At 45.3% G+C, this 19,950-nt stretch overlaps 1 protein-coding gene across 1 annotated transcript in view; it reads left to right on the top strand.

The window, feature by feature from the left end:
• The first annotated feature begins 3,336 nt into the window (after window positions 1–3,336).
• Window positions 3,337–19,950, top strand: part of LOC137615014 (tafazzin-like) — a 117,181-nt gene continuing 100,567 nt past the window's right edge. Inside the window, exons 1-2 of the mRNA XM_068344648.1 lie at window positions 3,337–3,473; window positions 5,072–5,294. Of these exons, the coding sequence (XP_068200749.1) occupies window positions 3,423–3,473; window positions 5,072–5,294 (274 nt within the window). The 5' untranslated portion in view covers window positions 3,337–3,422. The remainder of the gene's footprint in view (window positions 3,474–5,071; window positions 5,295–19,950) is intronic.

Consider the following 19,950-nt stretch of genomic DNA (forward strand, 5'->3'; position numbering starts at 1 on the left):
CCTGAGAATTATATAAATAACACATGTGTTTAAAGACCCGAGTAATTCGAATAATGCCGAATTCACACTCACTCAAATTAGTAATTTTTGGTAATCAATTATAACGAATGATGATTTATATAATTAGAATTTTACAAAACACACTTGAAGGACTTATTACTTGAGTTGACATTTTAAACATGAAGACGTTTGGGGGGAAAATTCACGGTGGAAAGAGAGAGAGAGAGAGAGAGAGAGAGAGAGAGAGAGAGAGAGAGAGAGAGAGAGAGAGAGAGAGAGAGAGAGAGAGAGGCGGAACTGATTAATAGTTCGTCAATATGTATACCATCAGACAAGGAATCAGTTACACAAAGAGATGAAAATACCGGGAAAAAAATTAATCTCAAGTGCTAGCCATTAGCATGAATTTTCTACCCTGTCATTAATTTATCAAATTTAATTACTTTCTCTTGATGATAAGAAATTACCGTAGTGATTACCAAGTAGTTTTTTGTCATCTTATGCTACACGTTAGTGATAGCAAGAGCTCTATTTGTATTTGTTATTATCTTTTCCAACTTCGTTGCGGAGGTTGCTTTTATAGGCGTATGCTTGGACGTCTGTTTGTGTGTTTGTGATTTGTATTTGTGATTTGCATAACTCAAAAACTATTTGACCGATTCTCATGAAATTTTGATGAGATGATTGGCCATGATCTAAGGATAATTTGATTAGATTTTTGGAGTGACTGGGTCAATGGTCAAAGGAAAACAAAAGGTCAAAAACATCTGTTTGCTATATTGTGGTAAGTTTTATCCGATTTGCATGAAACTAGTGCTAAAATGTGCATAATTCAGTTGTCTATCTTGTTATATGGTGTTGGCGAAGGTATGCACTCTACCGAGTGCTCATTCTAGTTTCATTCTAGTTTAATTTTCTTTCAAAGCTTCCTAACGTTAATGGCTAAGATTGGTTTTTTTGCAAAGATTACCATGGACAGGATATTGCAAATTTATATACAATTACAGGAAAACTAGTAGTAAAATTGGTAAAAACAAGCAATTAAAGGAACGTTCTCTCTCTCTCTCTCTCTCTCTCTCTCTCTCTCTCTCTCTCTCTCTCTCTCTCTCTCTCTCTCTCTCTCTCTCTCTCTCTCTCTCTCTAAAAGGCAGAGGAGAGAGGAGCTATAATGAACCTTGTCCCTTAAAACCAATGACAGTTACGCGTATCAATCCTATAGGTATACAGGAAGGAGCATGATAGAATTCGGCTGTTGTGTGATGCATGGCAGGAACTAAGTGGACATGGACATGGGGTTAATTCAAGACCTACGGAAAGATTCCATCTCTAAGTTGACGTATCCTCCTATCTAGTGGCATCCTGTTGTGAGGAAGACTCTCGTGAAAGTCTAGAGGATGCGAATCTTAAAGATTCAGCAATCTTCATAGGGAAGATATACTAATTAGGTTTACTTTTTAAGTAATAAAACTTTTATGCGGAGTAAAGAAAGCAGAGTGTATCGTTGGTAATGAATGTACACATACACGCACACACACACACACACACACACATATATATATATATATATATATATATATATATATATATATATATATATATATATATATATATATATATATTGTGTATTATAGCCGCGAAAGGAAAAATGAAAAAGACTTGATTGGAGTTAGTACTTTCATCCACTCAGGACATTATCAAACTCAGAAATGAGAATACATATACGAAGACATCGTATTTATACAGGAGAAGGGGACCCAACAGCTGTCAGTTTCTTAATAATTCCGGAAAAGTCAGATTTTAGATAAAAGGATAATACTGGATTAACGGAAAACAAACCTGGGCTTAGATTCAAATTTCTACCTTGAGTACAGGAGATTAAAAAGGATTCAACAATATTCCTTTGGAAATAGTCATTTACATGGATTACTTTTTCCGCCTTTGACCAACCAATTCTGTGACTTGACTCTAACCAGTGGGAGGCCAAGGCATTATTAGAGAACCCCTGGAGACGACCATCCTGTACATTCAGATCTTCCCGGATAGTTCCATCCTGTCCGTAATACTAGACATGTAGTTGATACTAATAGTCAGGCCTTCTCCTTCGTGAGGCTCAATACTACACAGTATTCTAGAAGTTTTATTCCAGCTGTGACCAATTTGTGGAAGTATCTTCCTGATTGGGTAGTTGAATCAGTAGAACTTCAAAAGTTCAGCAAATGTGTTTTATGTTGAAACGGCTGACATAAGTCCTTTTATAGTTTATATATGAAATATCTGTTTTAATGGTGTTAATGTTTTTAAAATATTTTATCTTAATTATTCATTACCTCTTATATTGTTTATTTATTTCCTTTCCTCACTGCACTATTTTTCCTTGTTGGAGCCCTTGAGCTTATAGCATCCTGCTTTTCCAACTAGGGTTGCAGCTTAGCTAGTAATAATAATAATAATAATAATAATAATAATAATAATAATAATAATAATAAGACTTATAGGTTCAATTGAATCCACTGAAGAAGACAGTGGGTACAGACGAAATATTTCAATAATCAGGCTGAGAATTTCTGGAACTACGTAAGGTCCTATAAATATACTTGGAGTATATTTAAAGGACCATGGTGACACCAGAATAGTACAACCTTCCAGTTCATCAGCAACTTGCTAGGATTGAAGTTGTCAGCCCCAGACAGCCGGGTGGTAGGCTGTAAGCAATTCACAGCCTATCAAATGAGACCCAAGTGTTTTACTGCTCACCCACTGTTGTACGTCCCTCTAATTGTATTTTTTGAGATTATTCATAAATAACAAAGTAAAATCCACCTCTCTAGATATTAACAGTAGATAACGATAGGAAATATAAATGAAATAATTTTATGGGCATTTTGTATGATGATTGTGTTCAAGAGGATTAGGGTGAATTTGGTCATGATTGTGCAAAATAGGGATAGGCCTATCTTGTGGTCTTGAGAGTTTAAGGGGGAAATTATTATCGATTTCAATATTGGCATTTGAATCGAATAAAATAATTCTTCTAACAACAGGTATTCCTATCGTTTTAAATGCAACACGTAACTCATATTACATAATTTTATTGATTCGTTATCTTATCGAATCTACACATCAAATCAATATTAGCCTGCTTCCGCTTTATCACAATCACATATCAGGCATCTTTATAAACTTATTTCACCTAGTTATATTACTGGTTTCTTACACTTAATTAAAAAGAATAGGTAGAAATTTTGTTATCTCTTCTGTAACATAACAGCATTTTCTCCTCTGTGAATCAGACAACGAAACTGGCGCGTCGAACACTATCAGCTGACCTCAAGCATTGATAGGAACCAAATTTTGAAGTGTGCAGTTTATTGGGTGATTTCTTCCATAGGGGATAGGGTGGCTTGACTTCATTTTATTTCGGAATGGAGTGTGTGCCGCCTAAGCAAGAAGATATACCATTATGTATCGATGAGGTGAATTTAATTGGCCATAGTAATTTTCTAACGTTGATATACTGTAGGTGTTGCATTAAGATTACTGTGAAGTGCAAGCGTGCGTGCGCAGATTGTCCGGACCTTGTGTCCGGAAGGAGTCTCTTCCCAACTACTGTGAGGTTTCTGTGGATAGTAGGGTTTCCGTATATTATATGACCAGAAAGGCAGCCCTTAAAGTAAAATTATCCCTCGACGCCACTTTATATGGACATCAAAATTGGACCCTTACAGAGAGCATCTCGGCTTAAATGTTGCCGACTTACTTTCGTAACAATTCTGGATAAATTTTCCGATGCCGTCCCTCATCCATTGCTGGCAGGTGAACAATGTTCTGAAAAAAAAAAAAAATAAGGATGAAACATTTGATTAAACTTCATGTAGACCCTTCAAAGAACCAGGCGTTATTACCTATTAAGTTCGACCGAAATAATTTAGACGATAAGGAAATTAGGGTTAGTGCGTTATATACCGGTGAAATGTATTTATTTGATTGTACTTTAATTTTTTACTTTAATGTTATTTCTGAGCAGTTGTGTTTTGTCTGTTTTGATATTGAATAGTCCATAGATATAAATGAATGAAAATATATAAAATAGATTATTTAGAGGAGCTTGTGTATGTCTATTTAACCTTTAATTAATATTTTTCCTCTTGTACCAATTATCGTGTTTTTCACCAAGCTAAGCTTCTACCGTACATTGAAATGCCTAGAGTTGTTGATACTATAAATTTGAAAACAAATATTAGCCACTTTTATTCAAATAAAGTTGATGTTTACTAACTAATGCTGAGTAACTTCTGGAACTATCATTTGATTAAACTTGTAGAATTGTAAAACAGAAATAATGCCTGGCTCTGTAAAAGGAAAAAAAAATCTATACAATTGCAATAGTGTTATGGTAAATCTTTTTGCGTTTTGTCCAATCCATAATAACAAGGAACAATTCATATTTCTATCAATTTATTATTGATTTTCTTATTATTACAGGGAGCGATCCATTCACCTGATTTTTCTCTTTTTGTTATTTTCAGATATACTGAATATAAATGTTTTTTTAATAGTCTCTCGTTGTCCAACACCAGAGATTTGTATTGCATCCCTTTAAAGGTATCCCTTGTGAAATAGACATTTATAAGTATATTTCTTTGTTTATGTGTAGAAATCACAGAAGCAGACACGTTATGAGCGTTAAAGATATATTATTCTTTGTTTATATACGTACTTGGAAATTACATTCTTTGTTAATCAGGTTCGGGCCTCAGGGTTGAGGTATAGCTTTTGCAACGGCGCTTTTATTACTGTAATCGGGGAATGTATGTTAGATTTGAGCTTATCTTTCATTTATACCATTTTCTTTTTTCAATATATCTTTCACTAAACAGAAATTATCCTTCTTTTTCAAGTCTTCTTTGAGGTTCTATAGCTCGATTAATTAATTTCTTGTTTATATATTTGGGAAGCCCGGTGGTTGAAACTGAGAAACACTACTTTTAGATAAACCTATTGTGTGAGGTAGAATTCCGTGTGTGGTTTGTTTACAAATTTCGCTCGTAGAAACATTTGTACTCTTCCACAGACTAGTAGTACTACAACGAACTCCGGCTTATCTTCCTACCAACAAGAGGAAGAAATGCAAGAGGTTAAAATACATCCGAAGGACGCCTCTGTGGGCAGTGAAAAACAATTTTCACTGAAACATGGCTGGCCTTTCCCCGATATGACGAATCCTCCGCTGTCTTTCAGAATTAGGAGTGCCATAGTTATCCCTTTGGTAGGAACGTTCAGCAAAATTCTTATGAGTAAGTGTTATAATAACTTGTGTACATTATAACATTCAAACTTACATAGTCTGTCTTTATAAAGTTATATTTTTGTGGTATTTATTTGCAAGAGCACGCTCTCCATTTACTCCAAAATTGTGCAGTCCGGCAGCTCTCCTCTTTTTGTACAGTAATTGGGAGGTTCTTTAAATGCTGGGAAAGCAAAAAATAGCAAGATATGTTTCAAGAGGGGGGAGGGGTTGGTGGAGGAGGTACTAAGCGACCTGGGACCGACATCGTCAACAGAGTCAATCAAAGAGAATTTCGTGACGTCAGCGTACATTTAGTATATATTCAAAATAGATACTGAATTAAAAATGGAGTAATTGCTCAAAAGTGTCACTATTTGTGAAATGTATATTTTATATTTGGTAAATGTTTTATATAAATCATATTAAAGTGTATTTTTGAAAGAAACTTTATTGAGAATGACTAGTTTTGCCAGATGACTCTTTGCTACTTGATCACTGCCTAAGGATACCTGCCAATTTCCCTCCCATGAAACAGGGCTGGGAAGTCAGAGTCGAGACCAATTTATGGACTAGAGGAGTCGGAGTTGGTAAAATTCCACTGACTCCGACTCCTCAAAAATGAAATTTTTGCGCTGGAGAAATTTTCTCATTTGTTGTCCTAAGTTACATTTTTTTCAAAGTCGCTCAAAAAACGTTTCATATTACCCGCCGTTTTCTTTAACACCCTCTCGAATAAAGGCAATCACTGGGAAACACATATAGAGTCCTTTCAATACACGTCATCAAACTTCCGGTCCGCCATCTTGGAGGGCACACAAAGACGCGTTCAGTGAGTAGCTATGGTTAAACTGTTGAATTTTTAGCCATTTCATCACATTCACATTCACACAATGCCCAGTTTTTGCGCTATTGTTGGCTGTGGGAATCGAGGACGAAGAGATGACAAGAGTTTCTACCGCATACCGACAGTTATTCAGAATCAGGACAAAGATACAGAGGAATTATCCAAGCGCAGACGTGACTTGTGGTTGACCAGAATATCACGGGCTGATCTACGTGAATCCTCACTACCCTACGCACGTATTTGTTCTGATCATTTCATATCAGGTCAGTCTCGGCTAGGCCCTAAAAGTATCATTATTCCTGTGTAAACATGCTATATCCGATTGCATAGGTGACTTGACAAGTATCATCGTCAGTTCAGTGTGTAGTGTGTGTGGGGGAGGGGGCATCTCAATTTTTAAACATCAAAGGGGTATCTCAGATTTTCAAAACAAGAATTAAAAGCGCCCATATTGGCTATATTAACAAAGGCTACTTACCTAGGTCTCTATTTCGTCAAGGTGCTCATGCCTATATATAATTAAGTGTATATTTATATTTATTTTAATTTGTGTATTAAATTGTGCAGACATACAGGCCTATGTGATGAATAAACATTGATTATAAATAATAATAATATCTGAAAGCTGGTTTAACCCAAAGGGGTCTTCAGCTTATATATGAAACATTGAAAAAATAATTAAACTTGCGCATTTAATTGCAAGGAGGCAAAACGATCATCCAAGAGCATTACAATAAAGTTTGTCCATCATGTGTTTATATGTATATAAGAAATTATAGCATTTGTAACAAAACACAAACACAATGTTTAGGCATGAACTGATAAAGATTTGACATTATAATGCAAAACTTTTACATATATTTTGAGAATCAAAAATTATAATACACAAAATTAGGCTAAATGATCAATATTAGCTTTATAATTATAAACACTCTCTTCATTGGCCCAGTGTTTATCTAATTTTGGACTTAAAAGCATTAAAGGGAAAAACAACGAATTCTGGAAGCAGATTATTCAATGGAAATGTATGCCCACTCATGTTCTGGGTTGGCCGACAGTACCAAGTAGTTCACCATATCAATGTATGAAATACTGGGAAAATCCTCAATATTTTGACTGAATGAATTCTGCATCTGGTATGGATCTAGGCCATCAATTAGATCGAGTTTCTGCTTGTAAAAACGCTTATCATCACCCGACAATTGTTTGACAAAGTCGCTCTCATTGTCCATCTTCGCTGTACCAGCTGCCATGTTTTCGCTTTGTATGCCCTCCAGCATGGCCGCCGGCGATTCCCAGTGACGTCATTGAAAGGACTCTATAGTTCCTGCCATCTCTCGTCCATAAGCCAAACCAAAACAATAATATTTTACATGCGATCGGCTGTTCTCTCCACGCACGAGTCTCTGGACATTAAAGTTTATTTCATGATTAACTCTTCATTTAATCACCATTAGCCATTTAAAAGGTAGGAGTTGTTACTGATTCATTGTTTTATGCATCACGTATATGAATAATCTTAGAATTAAGTCATTATTTAAATGTAAACATCGTGAAATGACGGGTGTTTTGATTACAGTTTCGTGTAGCGTAGGAAAAGCTGAATCCAAGAAATTACGTGAAATGTTTTCAATAAAACAATTACTTACTACGCTAGTAGGCTGTATCGTTATGTATCCAGTTCCCATGATAATGAGTATTAGTCATGCCCTGTTATTCAGATGAGCAAATAAAAACTATTTTATAGGAAATATATATCGAAGAAATGAAGGCATAGCCTTATTTTTTTTAAATAGGAGTCGGAGTCAGAGTCGGTTCTAAAAAATTATAGGAGTCGCAGTCGGATGTTCAGAATCCTGACTCCCCAGCCCTGTCATGAAAACAGTCATACGCTGCAAAAATAGTCATTCTCATAAAAAGTTTCTTTTAAAAAATAAGATTTATAGTCAAGTATATACCAATAAAAATATACAATTCACAAATAGTGACACTTTTGAGTAATTGATCCATTTTTAGTTGTTCCGTAACTGAAATACAAACCACGCTATTTAATATGGGTACAGTAATTACTTTCGGCGTAGCTGAAATGACGAGCCATTAGAATTTTAACGAGGGTTTACTACCCCACCGCTAGTTAGCGGGGGGGTAGGGAGGGTAGCCTGTTACCCCCCCCCCCCCACCCACACCTGTGTTGAGCTCACTGCTCTCGGCTCGGGTGGTAGTCGGACGTGTCCGCTGTCCCCCTCGCCTTCTTTGACAGCCATTGCTAATCTTTTGTTTGCTTTTCCTTTGGCAGAGTGTTTGTGAAGTTGGCCTCTGCGATGCGTAAGTGTCCTGGTTTACCTGACCGCCCTTGTGGTACAGTGAGCCCTCGTTTATCGCGGTAGATAGGTTCCAGATCCGACCGCGATAGGTGAAAATCCGCGAAGTAGTGACACCATATTTACGTATTTATTTAACATGTATATTCAGACTTTTAAAACCTTCCCTTGTACGTAGTACTGTTAAAAAACTACCCTTTAATGTACAGAACACTTAATGCATGTACTACAGTACCCTAAACTAAAACAGGCACAAATATTAAAGGCGATTTTATATCATGCGTTTCCTAAGCACGATAAAAAATGGCAACCAATGTTTTGTTTACGTTTATCTCTGATCTTAATGAAGAAACAAACGCATTTACACATCTGTGTATAGGTTAGTTTTTGCATCGATTATATTGATTATTCAGTACAGTATGTTGATTTTGTTATTACCAATGTTTTACTTAATTTTTCTTAGGACTTCCAAATGAAATGTTTTTCTTTATGACGCCGCCTGAAACGGCGGCGTCATAAAGTACGCTCAGTAAACAAACGAAGGCATTTAACGCGCATGATGAAAGTGATAAATAATGATATTACAGTAAAAGCTTTTAGAAAATATGTTATTACAGATAATATTTACCGTATCTATATAAAATCATACAATACATACGTAGCAAAGTAGGAAAACAATTTACGAGAGAGTTAGTTGTTTTACGTACGTAAATGTAAATTTTAAACAAAAAAATATGATAGGTTATAACATGTATATTCAGTCTTTTAAACCCTTCCCTTTAACTTAATGCATACTAAACTAAAACAGGCACAAATATTAAAATGTTAGAATATTAAAGTAAAACATGTATGAAAAAAATAAAGATTGTTACTGTACTCACCACGAAAGAAGTTGAAGAAAAACTTGAATGATGATGGCGATGAATTTGCTGCACAGTAGAAATGATGATGATGAAGCTGATGATGTCTTCTACTGTGCAGCCAATGATAGTATTTTACGTCTCTTCAGACGGAGGTGTCTTTTCCTGGGACACCTCTTCAACTTCTTCCTGGGACACTTCTTCAATTTCTTCCGAAGGCGTAGTAGCAGGAGGAACTGGCTCTTTTTTGCGAGGCTGGAAGAACATTGTGATCGGAAGTGTTCTTTTTTCGCTCGAAGAGCATCTTGTAGGGAGTCATGTCGTCATCGATCTTGTTGCAGAATTGCATAGACCGAACCATATCCTCGTCCCACTCTTGCGACATTTCATTCAACTCCTTCGCATGGTTGCAGAACTTGGCAAGCGGTTCTAATGTTAAGCCCGTTTCTTCAACATTTTCTTGGGTCTCTTCCTGCGTTTCACTGTCTTCTTCACTGGCCGATTTCGTCAGGTCTTCTAGGTCTGCGTCAGTTAGCGGCTGGGAATGGCAGTCCAACAACTCGTCGACGTCTTCAGTCGTCATGTCGCCAAACTCGTCACCTCCAATTATCGCAGCCAACTGCACAGATTTGCGTATTGCAGAGTGTTGAATTTCAGACGGTGTAAATCCCTCGTCGTCGTAAACAATCTGGGGCCACAACTTCTTCCAGCTCGCATTAACGGTTGCAGGTTTCATTTCTTGCAGTGCCTTCTGAATGTTCTGCAGGCACGCGGCTATTGTGTACTTCTGCCAGTACGCCTTCAAATTGAAATTTTCATCTTCATCTTCTTGGGCAGCATCCACACACGCAACGAGGTCCGCCAAGGTAATCTTCGTGTAGAGGGTCTTGAACGCCCTGATAACCCCCTGGTCCATCGGTTGAATTAATGACGGTGTTGGGTGGCAGGAACTCAACCTGAATGCCCTCATGCGACAGGTCAGTTGCGTGTCCACCAGCGTTATCCATAAGGAGAAGGATCTTAAATGGCAAGTCCTTCTCTAAGAGATATTTACTGAATTGCGGGATAAAACACTGGTAGAACCAGTTGGAGGTCAGCATCTTCGTAATCTATGCTTTTTGATTATGCATCCAGTACACGGGAAGGAGATTCTTATTTTTATTTTTCAAAGCTCGAGGATTTTTCGACTTGTAAATAAGCCCCGGCAAAAATCCAGCAGCATTGCCACACATCACGAGGGTTACGCGATCTTTGAACGCTTTAAAGCCAGAGGCTTTGGCTTCTTCTTTAAACAGGAAAGTTCTCGACGGCATTCTCTTCCAAAACAAGCCGGTCTCATCCATATTAAACACTTGTTCCGGCTTGTATCCACCTTCAGCGATAATGTTCTTGAACGTCTCGTTCGCGTAAGTTTCAGCAGCGGCAGTGTCAGCGAAAGCAGCCTCGCCATGCAGGGAAACGCTTTTCAGGCCGAAGCGTTTCTGAAACTTCGCGAACCATCCTTTGCTGGCAGAAAAATGTTGTTTCTGAGGCTGGGAATCAGTGGATGTCCCTGGTTGAGGTTCATCTACATCATCTTCTTCTTCAGCATGGTCGCCATCGTCGTCTTGAGGTTCCTTTGCCGCAAAATTCTCATACAAGCTCAAAGCCTTGATTTGGATGGTGTTCGTATCCAAGGCTATGTTCTTCTTCCGGCAGTCGGCAATCCAGACTGCTAAAGCACCTTCCATGCGTACGATCGTTTTATTACGCGTGGTAACGACTCGTTAAAGGTGATGGTAGCCGTCTTTCTAATGTTAGCCTCATCCTTCTTGATGTAGCGAACGGTGGATTCGTTCACTCCAAAATGGCGGGCTGCGGCCGCGTAACTTCTGCCTTCTTTTAACATATCGAGAAGCGTCACCTTCTCAGCAATCGTCATCATCTTTCGGTGGCGTTTAGGCTCACTACCAGCCTTAGCAGAAGCAGAACGCTTGGGAGCCATTGTACAGTAGGGGTTAAACAGAAAGTTCAACAAAAAGTTCAACTTAAAACAGTCACGCACAGCACAGAATAAAGTTCACAATAACGTAGCAGCATCTACACGGCGAGAGAGCGGCGAACGAAGTGGCCGCGAAAAGATGCTGGAGGTTGGAGAAGCGGTCAAAACACCAATCACAGGCTAGATTACAAAACTTGGGTTCTGATTCGTCATCTATCAGCGCTTGAACCAATCATAATCCGTCTTATATGCTACGTAGTAATTACCAATTCAAATACAAGGTTCCCTACGTATACAGCTTTACGTACGCTATTTTACGCTTGTTTTGTTGTAGGATATGTACGCTTATTCGAGATGTGATTTTTGCAACAAAGAATATTATTGGATGCAGTACTACGTACGTATACTGTACATACAAAAGATTCATGGAAAAGATGCACATCCATTACATTTGTAGTACAGTAGTAGCCATCAGCAGCCTTACACCATTCAAATACGGTATGACGGCATCTGATTTGCGTTTCATGTTCGATTTAATTTTACTACGTACTGTATACTGAATTATCGTATGATCACATTCTCTTTTCGTGTTTTATTTCTTTCTGTACTGAATTATATGTCATATGTAATGCAATGAACCATCAGTAAGAGCATATATTACTAATTACAGTATTAATGTAATTACAGGTAACGAAATATCGTATTTGGGGTCTTCATATATCGCGGTATTTTCGAAATTTCCGAAAATCCGCCATATGTTTATATACAGTATATGGGTTATGAAAAAAATCAGCGAAGTGGTGAATCCGCGATGGTCAAACCGCGAAGTAGCGAGGGCTCACTGTACGTATATGTCGACGGTCGAAACAGACCCCCACACCTTGTGTCCTTACTGTAGGGGCCAACGGTGTGATAAGAATAATGTGTGTGGTGAGTGTAGGGAGTGGTCTACCTCCCAGTGGGAGGGGTTTTCCCGGCGCTGGAAGAATAAGTCCAGGCGGGATATATCTCCTTCGAAGGTTTCTTTGAAAGGAGAAAATCTCAAGGGCTCTTCTTCCGTGGTACAAACCTCCTCCGAAGCTTCCACTTGATCGTTTTCTTCCGAGAAACTGTCGAGTGGTAGCGTAGGCTGTAGTTCTGTTGACCGATCTCGGGGTTTGGGAGAGAGAGTTGCCTCCCATAGCGAGGCAGCTCCTCCTCCTCCCCCGGGGGAGGATTTAAATGTAAATGTTACTAATAATGATTTGTTGCAGCTTTGGGCTTCCTTGGGGCTTGAGGGTTCGCCCTCCAAGGAAGCCTTGTTTGACATGATCAGGTTGGGGGCAGCTGTCAAACAATCGCCGACTTTAGCAGAGGTTGATCCTCTGTCTATCGTCGACGTTGTTGTGGCAGAGGCTTCCGATGAGTTATATCAAACCTCTGCTCCTGATGTTGCTGATGTAGCTGAAGGTTTAGTTCCCCCTCCGAACATCTTTTGAGGGAGGAACTAAGTCTAACGGTCACTTCTGCCGGTGATTCTCCCCCTCGGGGGAGTTCACTCACAGAGACTCCTCTTCGGAGGACTGCTGATGGTCAGCCTGCTGACCCCACGGCCCCCAGAGGGTGTATAAGGCGTAAGGCCCGCCTTCCTCTTCGCCGTAGAGGCCTTCCTTCACCTCACAAGGGTGTTAGGAGGCTCCTCTTTGGTTCATCATCTCCCCAGTCCGCCGCAGAGGAACCTCGCCGTCGTTCGCCGACTCTACCAGCTACATCCCTGGACCTCTCCGCAGATTGTTCGCGATCTCCTTCGGTGGAAGGTCGTCCTTACAAAGGACACGCCGACTTTCCACCCGCCAGACCTGCTGACCTGCCGTCGCCGTTCCTGGCCGCTGACGCGCTTTGGGCGCTTACTCACCCTGTTGTTAAACGGGCAACAGTCCCTTCGGGGCACAAGGGACTTACACAAAATTGTGTCTAAGTCCCTTACTAGCCAGGTATCCCCTGCGCGCCAACGTTCACCTGCGCGCAACTGCGCGCAAGCACTCGCCTGCTGTTGATCCTGTTTTAGCGCGCCAGCGCTCACCTGTTTGCCAGCGCGCTACTGCGCGCCCTCATCCTGATGCGCGCTCTCATTCTCCTGCGCGCCAACGATCTTCTGATCTGGGCGCAAAGGGGAAGATAACCTTTTCCCCTGCTCGCCAGCGCTCTCCAATGCGCCATCAATCGCCGACGCGCCATCAGACCCCACCTGCTCGCCATTCTTCACCTGCGCGCCATCACACGCAGTCTCCGACGTGCGCCCGCCTATACAACCAGATGTGTGCTCTCATGCGCGCCCGCGCGCAAGAGATATATCTCCTGCGCACGCGCGCCCAATGTTATCACCCTCCCGGGCTCTTTGACATCCTGCGCGCCCGCGCGAACATTCTCCCCCGCGTGACGCAGGCCAAATCCTATCGAGCGAGCGCCAGCGCGATCCCATGCGCGAGGCTGCAGGAAACCACGCGACCAGGTCATCATCATTGCGTTGTAGTGGTTTGCGGACTGTGGCCAAAGGTAGCACCCAAACTGCCTAGTATCCGAATGCCGACCACAACCCAACGTTCACTACACAACAAACATACAACGGTGGAATACCCAAAAACCTAAGTAACCGTTCAAAGCACTGGGCACCACCCCTTGATTTATAATGGGCAAGGGGACCCAGCTAGATCCTGACTTAAACCTTTGCTTCTCCAGCTTGCTGATCATAAGTATAAGAACATTAGGTGAAAGGGCTTATTATAAGTTATTTGAAAGATTAAAAAAACAGTGGCTGAGTAGGGGAACTCAGTGGTTTAAGGAACTGGAATGAGATGCTGTTTTATAAAAAACAAGAAAAAAAAAAATTTATTTAACCAAATCTGTTAGGATTACAATTACATTGACCCATCAATCCAAATAGAAATTGTTCCGTAACCGAAATACAAACCACGCTATTTACAGAGGGTTTACCTTTTAGCGCAGCTGAAATGACGAGCCAATAGTTTTAACGAGGGTTAATTACCCCGCGCTAGTTAGCGGGGGGTGGGGAAGGGTAGCTTGCTACCCCTCCCCCCTCCACACACCGGTGACTTGCTTCACTTCACTTTTGGCTCGGCGGTGATCAGACGTGTCTGCTCATCGCCCTCGTGACTGCCTTTAATTTTTTGCTTTTTCTTTTCAGCGTGTGTGTTGGTTGGAAGTTGACCTTCAGTTATTTCTTTACAATGCGTACATGCCCTGGAGTTGCCGGTCGTCCTTGTGGGACTTTCATGTCGGACGTAAATACGGATCCGCACACCCTCTGCCCTCAATGTCGGGGCCGACGGTGTGACCAGGAGAACATGTGCCGTGAGTGCAGGGAGTGGTCTGCCTCCCAGTGGGAGAGGTTTGGCCGTCGGCGTAAGAAGAAGTCCAAGAGAGACCGTTTTCCTCCGGGGTTAGCCTTGAAGGAGGAAGGTTCTCGGGACTCTTCTTCCGCCGCCCAAACCTCCTCCGAAGCTCCCCCTCGTCCGCCTCCTAAGGAGAGTCGGCCGAGTGGGAGCGCAGGCCCTTGTACTGTTTCCTGACCTTCGGTGGGGGGAGAGGGCGTCGCCTCCCATAGCGAGGCGGTTCCCCCTCCTCCTCCGGGGGAGGTTATTGATAATGCCTTATCCAGTGATGATCTTTTACAGATTTGGTCGTCCCTGGGGCTTAAGGGCTTGCCCTCCAGGGTCGCTCTTATTGACCTTGTCTCGTTGGGGGCTGCTGTTAAGCAGTCGCCGGCGGTAGCAGAGGTAGACCCTCTGTCTATTGTCGACGTCGTGGTGACAGAGGCCTCCGACGTGGCTGGGCCTTCCGCCGCAGGTGCTGTTGCGGGTGATGGTGCTAAAGGCTCTCCTCCTTCCGTACATCCTTCGAAGGGGGAAGTGAGTCCTTCGGTCTCGGCTGCTGCTCAGCTTCCTTCTGAGGGAAGTCCTTTAACGGAGACTCCCCTTCGGAGGACCGATGGTCCCGACGATCTTCCCCGAGGCCGCCTCCGCCGTAAGGCTCACCGTCCGCTACGCCACAAGGGCCTCCCTTCCCCTTACAGGGTGTCTAAGAGGCGCCATTTTGGGTCTTCATCCTCCGGGGGGGGACTCTCCTCGTCAGCCTCAACCTACAGCTCCGCCCTCCTTGAACCTCTCTGCAGACCGCTCACCATCTCCTGCCAGATCTTCGCCTTCTGGAGAACTCGTCACCCGACGGGCAACGGTCCCTTCGGGGCTAAGGGATCCTTCCCTTATGCGAGCAGTGCTAGCGCACAAGCGCTCTCCTGCTCGCCAGCACTCTCCTGCTCGCCAGCGCTCTCCTGCTCGTCGACGATCTCCTGCTCACCGACGCTCACCTGCTCGCCGACGCTCACCTGCTCGTCGGTTCTCTCCTGATGTTCGCCCCCCTCGCCAGCGCTCTCCTGCTCGTCAGCTCTCTTCCGAGCGTCAGCGCTCATTTGAGGACCATCGCCCTGCGGTCTCTGACCACCCTTTAGTTCCTGCTGAACTCTCTGCTCACCATCTGCCTGGTCCTGTGGCTACGCAACATCGTGCGGCACGTGTCAAAAACACATGTTCGCCAACGCGCCAGCGATCTCCCAGTTCCTGCTCGTGAACGCGCTGCGCCACCTGTCCTTTCACATGACATTCTGCTCGCCAGCGATCACCTACGCGCCAGCGATTACCTCCTCGCCAGCGTTCACCTGCTTGCCAGCTCGCACAGGCGATCTTAGTATCGCCTATTCAACAGCGACAGCTAGCGCGCCAACGTTCTCCAACGCTCCTGAAGGAACATGGTTCGCCAGCTTCTAGCTGCGCATGCTGCTCGCCATCGCTCGCCATTGCACGATCGCCCTCCTGCGCATGCTGCTCGCCATCGCTCGCCCCTGCACGAGCGCCCTCCTGTGGATGCTGATCACCATCGCACCCCATCACGCGATCGCCCACCTGCGCATGCTGCTCGCCATCGCTCGCCATCACGCGATCGCCCTCCTGCGCATGCTGCTCGCCATCGCTCGCCCCTGCACGATCGCCCTCCTGCGGATGCTGATCACCATCGCACCCCATGACGCGGTCATTCACCTGCGCATGCTGCTCGCCATCACTTACCATTACGCGGTCATTCACCTGCGCATGCTGCTCACCATCGCACGCCAGTGCGTCGACATGCCACATCGCGCCATCGCCAACTTGAGCGACTGCACTCACCAGCTCGTCATCGATCGCCTGTGGATCTACATCGCCAGCGATCTTCCTCACCTACGCAGCGCGTTCCCTCGCCGTCGCGCCAACGCTTGCGTTCGTCGCCTCGGACACGCGTTCATTTACCTGCCCGCCCACTCGCCTGCGCGCCCGCGCGACCGCTCGCCTGTGCGCCCACGCGATCATCCACCTGCGCTCCCGCACGACCATTCGCCTTCGCGCGACCATCGTTCGAGGTGAATTCCGCAGCCGGTGGTAGCAGCAGGAACGCGTGCTCCTAGACGGCACTCGGGATCACCTCTATCCAAACACAGGTTGGTAGTGCAGGACGAGGAGAGGTTAGTACATCATTCTTCCCCACCTTCTTTTCAGGCTGGTACCGTCGTGTCCACTCCAATGGATCGCCCGATCTATTTCCCTTTAGCGAGGATTTCGGACTCTGTGTCCTTGGAGCAGCAGACTTGGTTTGGTCCTCTGGCACGGGCGTTAGTGAGGGTTATGAAACCAGCACTCGCCGGCCAGGGTAACAAACCAACGGCTGTCTCTCCTACGCTGAAGAGAAAGAGAGGAGTGGACTTCGTGGTGACTTCCCCCAGGGCGAAGTTGGTTCCCAAGAGGTCTGTCGCGAAGGTCCCTTCTCCTGCACGAGTACTCTCTCCTTCTCCCGTGGACGAGGCCTTTCCGTCCTCAGGTGAGTCCAGTGGGGCGGTAGTCTTCCCCTCGGCACCAGGGGGGGAGACTTCGCTTCAGGCAGGAGAATCGTCTCGTGAGGAAGGGGCCCATCGAACCTCGTTGTTGGGATCCTGTATCCCTCCCAGGAGGGAATCCAAGGATTCCAAGACCGTCCCTAAATCCTCTGCAAGGATTCGTCAGGAACCCACGACTACCCAGGGGAATGTCCACGTATCACCCCAGGAAGAGATTCCTGGGGCAGGAGACTTAGCTGCCAGCCCGCAGGGAGGAGAACAGCAAGAATCCGAACATGCCTTCTGGCAGGTCCTAAGCCTGATAAGGCAACTTAACAGGCTTACGGATCCAGTCATCGCCCCCCGTGAAGGCAAAGACACGATTCTGGATGAAGTGTTTGACGTTCAGAAGGCCCCTAAGACCAGTGCAGCTCTGCCCTGGTCTCGGGGGCTGAAGAGTGCCAGGGCTAGGGCCAACGCTCAGCTCGCACTTCTTGCCTCCTCCAGTCGTTCCACTGCCGGGAACAAGCTCATCCCTCCTCCTCGCCTCCACAGAGGAGGTATTTCGAGATCCTGGGTGAGCACAACCTCGCTCTTCCTCTCCATCACTCTATGGAGGAGCTGGCGAAGGGAGTTCCCCTTGAGAAACTCTCTGCTCGGCAGGTGTCGTTCTCGGCGGCAGAGATCCTTAACCGCGAGAAGGTCGCTAAGTGTGCCATGCAGGCCACTTCGTGGCTGGACTTCTGGCTAGGATCTCTGGGCATCCTATTGCGATCGGAGGACTTGTCCAAGGAGACCAATAGGAAGGCCCTAGAGACCTTCTTGCTCTCGGGCACCCGCTCCATCGAGTTTTTGGCGCACCAGGTTACCACCCTATGGGCCAACTCGGTGTTGAAGCGTCGCGATGCTGTGTCCGAGAGATTCCATCCGAAGGTCCCCGCCGTAGATGTGGGTAGGCTCCGACATGCTTCCCTTCTGGGGGAGAGCCTGTTTGAGCCTCAAGACATGGAGCGAACGGCTGAGAGGTGGAGGAAATCCAGCACGGACTCCCTCCTCCACAGGGCCCTTACAACTCGGCCCTATAAGCCTCCAGCCCCGCCACAACAGCAGCAACAGCCTCGTAAGGCTCCCAAACAGGCACCGGCAGCTAAGAAAGTGGTGTCTAAGCCCCAGCCCTTTCCAGCCAAGGTCAAGAGGGGCGGTAAGTCCTCCAGGGGAGGCAAGACTCCTAGGGGTGGCGGCCGCGGCCGCAAGCCCTAGGGGTGGCAGTCCCCCTGCATGTCCACCTGTGGGGGGATGCCTTCAGCGTTGCGTCCGCAGGTGGCAGCAACACGGGGCCGATGCTTGGATGGTCTCTGTGATCGGCCAAGGTTATCGCGTCCCGTTCACAACATCTCAACCTCCCCTGACAGCGAATCCAGTGTCGTTGAGCTCCTATGCCACGGGATCGGCAAAGGGGCTGGCCCTTCAGGCCGAAGTCGAGACCATGCTCGAGAAGGGTGCTCTCCAGGAGGTCGTGGACGGCTCCCCAGGCTTCTTCAGTCGACTCTTTCTTGTAGAGAAGGCTACTGGAGGCTGGAGACCCGTCATCGATCTCTCAGCTCTGAACAGGTTTGTCAAACAAACCCGGTTCAGCATGGAGACAGCAGACACGGTCAGACTTGCGGTGAGACCACAAGACTTCATGTGTACACTGGATCTAAAGGACGCGTACTTCCAGATCCCAATCCATCCGTCTTCCAGGAAGTACCTGAGATTCAGCCTAGACAACAAGATTTACCAGTTCAAGGTGCTGTGTTTCGGTCTCTCCACAGCTCCTCAGGTGTTCACCAGAGTGTTCACCCTGATTTCATCTTGGGCGTACAGGAACGGCATTCGTCTCCTTCGTTACCTGGACGATTGGCTGATCCTAGCAGACTCGAAGTCGACCCTTCTTCGGCACCGAGACAGGCTTCTGGATCTTTGCCAGGATCTGGGGATCGTGGTAAACCTCGAGAAGTCCTCTCTGCAGCCGTCCCAACGACTGGTTTATCTAGGCATGCTAATAGACACCAATCTCCACAAAGCCTTTCCATCAGACGACCGGATAGCAAGGCTGAGGAGGGTGGCGGAACCCTTCCTCAGGCGGAAAGAACTCCCCGCCCAATCGTGGTTGCGTCTCTTAGGCCACCTATCCTCCCTGGCCCGTCTGGTTCCAAACAGCCGCCTCAGGATGAGATCCCTTCAATGGCGGCTCAAGTCCCGGTGGAATCAAGGATCCGATTCCCCGGACATTTGGATCCCAATGGGGTCTCTGGAACAGACGGACTTGCGGTGGTGGCTGGCCGACGAGAACCTGCGGAAGGGAGTGAGTCTGCTCGTCCTCCCCCCGGAATTGACTCTGTTTTCGGACGCGTCAAAGGAAGGGTGGGGGGCGCACGTTCTGAACCAGAGGGCCTCAGGCCTTTGGTCAGAATCAGAAAAGTGCCTACACATCAACCTGCTAGAATTGAAGGCCGTCTTTCTGGCTCTTCAGCAGTTCCAATGGTCCCTGGCGGGTCACTCCGTGGTGGTGATGAGCGACAACACCACGATAGTGGCTTATATCATCAAGCAGGGAGGCACTTTTTCGCAACAGCTATCCCATCTTGCAGTAGAGACTCTGAGGTGGACCGAAACCCACTCGATAACACTACCAGCTCGCTTCATTCCTGGCAAGAGGAATGTGCTCGCCGACAGTCTGAGCAGGGCTTCGCAGATAGTGAGTACCGAGTGGTCT

Source organism: Palaemon carinicauda, chromosome 21 (genome assembly GCF_036898095.1).
Source record: "Palaemon carinicauda isolate YSFRI2023 chromosome 21, ASM3689809v2, whole genome shotgun sequence".
NCBI classification, from domain to species: Eukaryota; Metazoa; Arthropoda; class Malacostraca; order Decapoda; family Palaemonidae; genus Palaemon; species Palaemon carinicauda.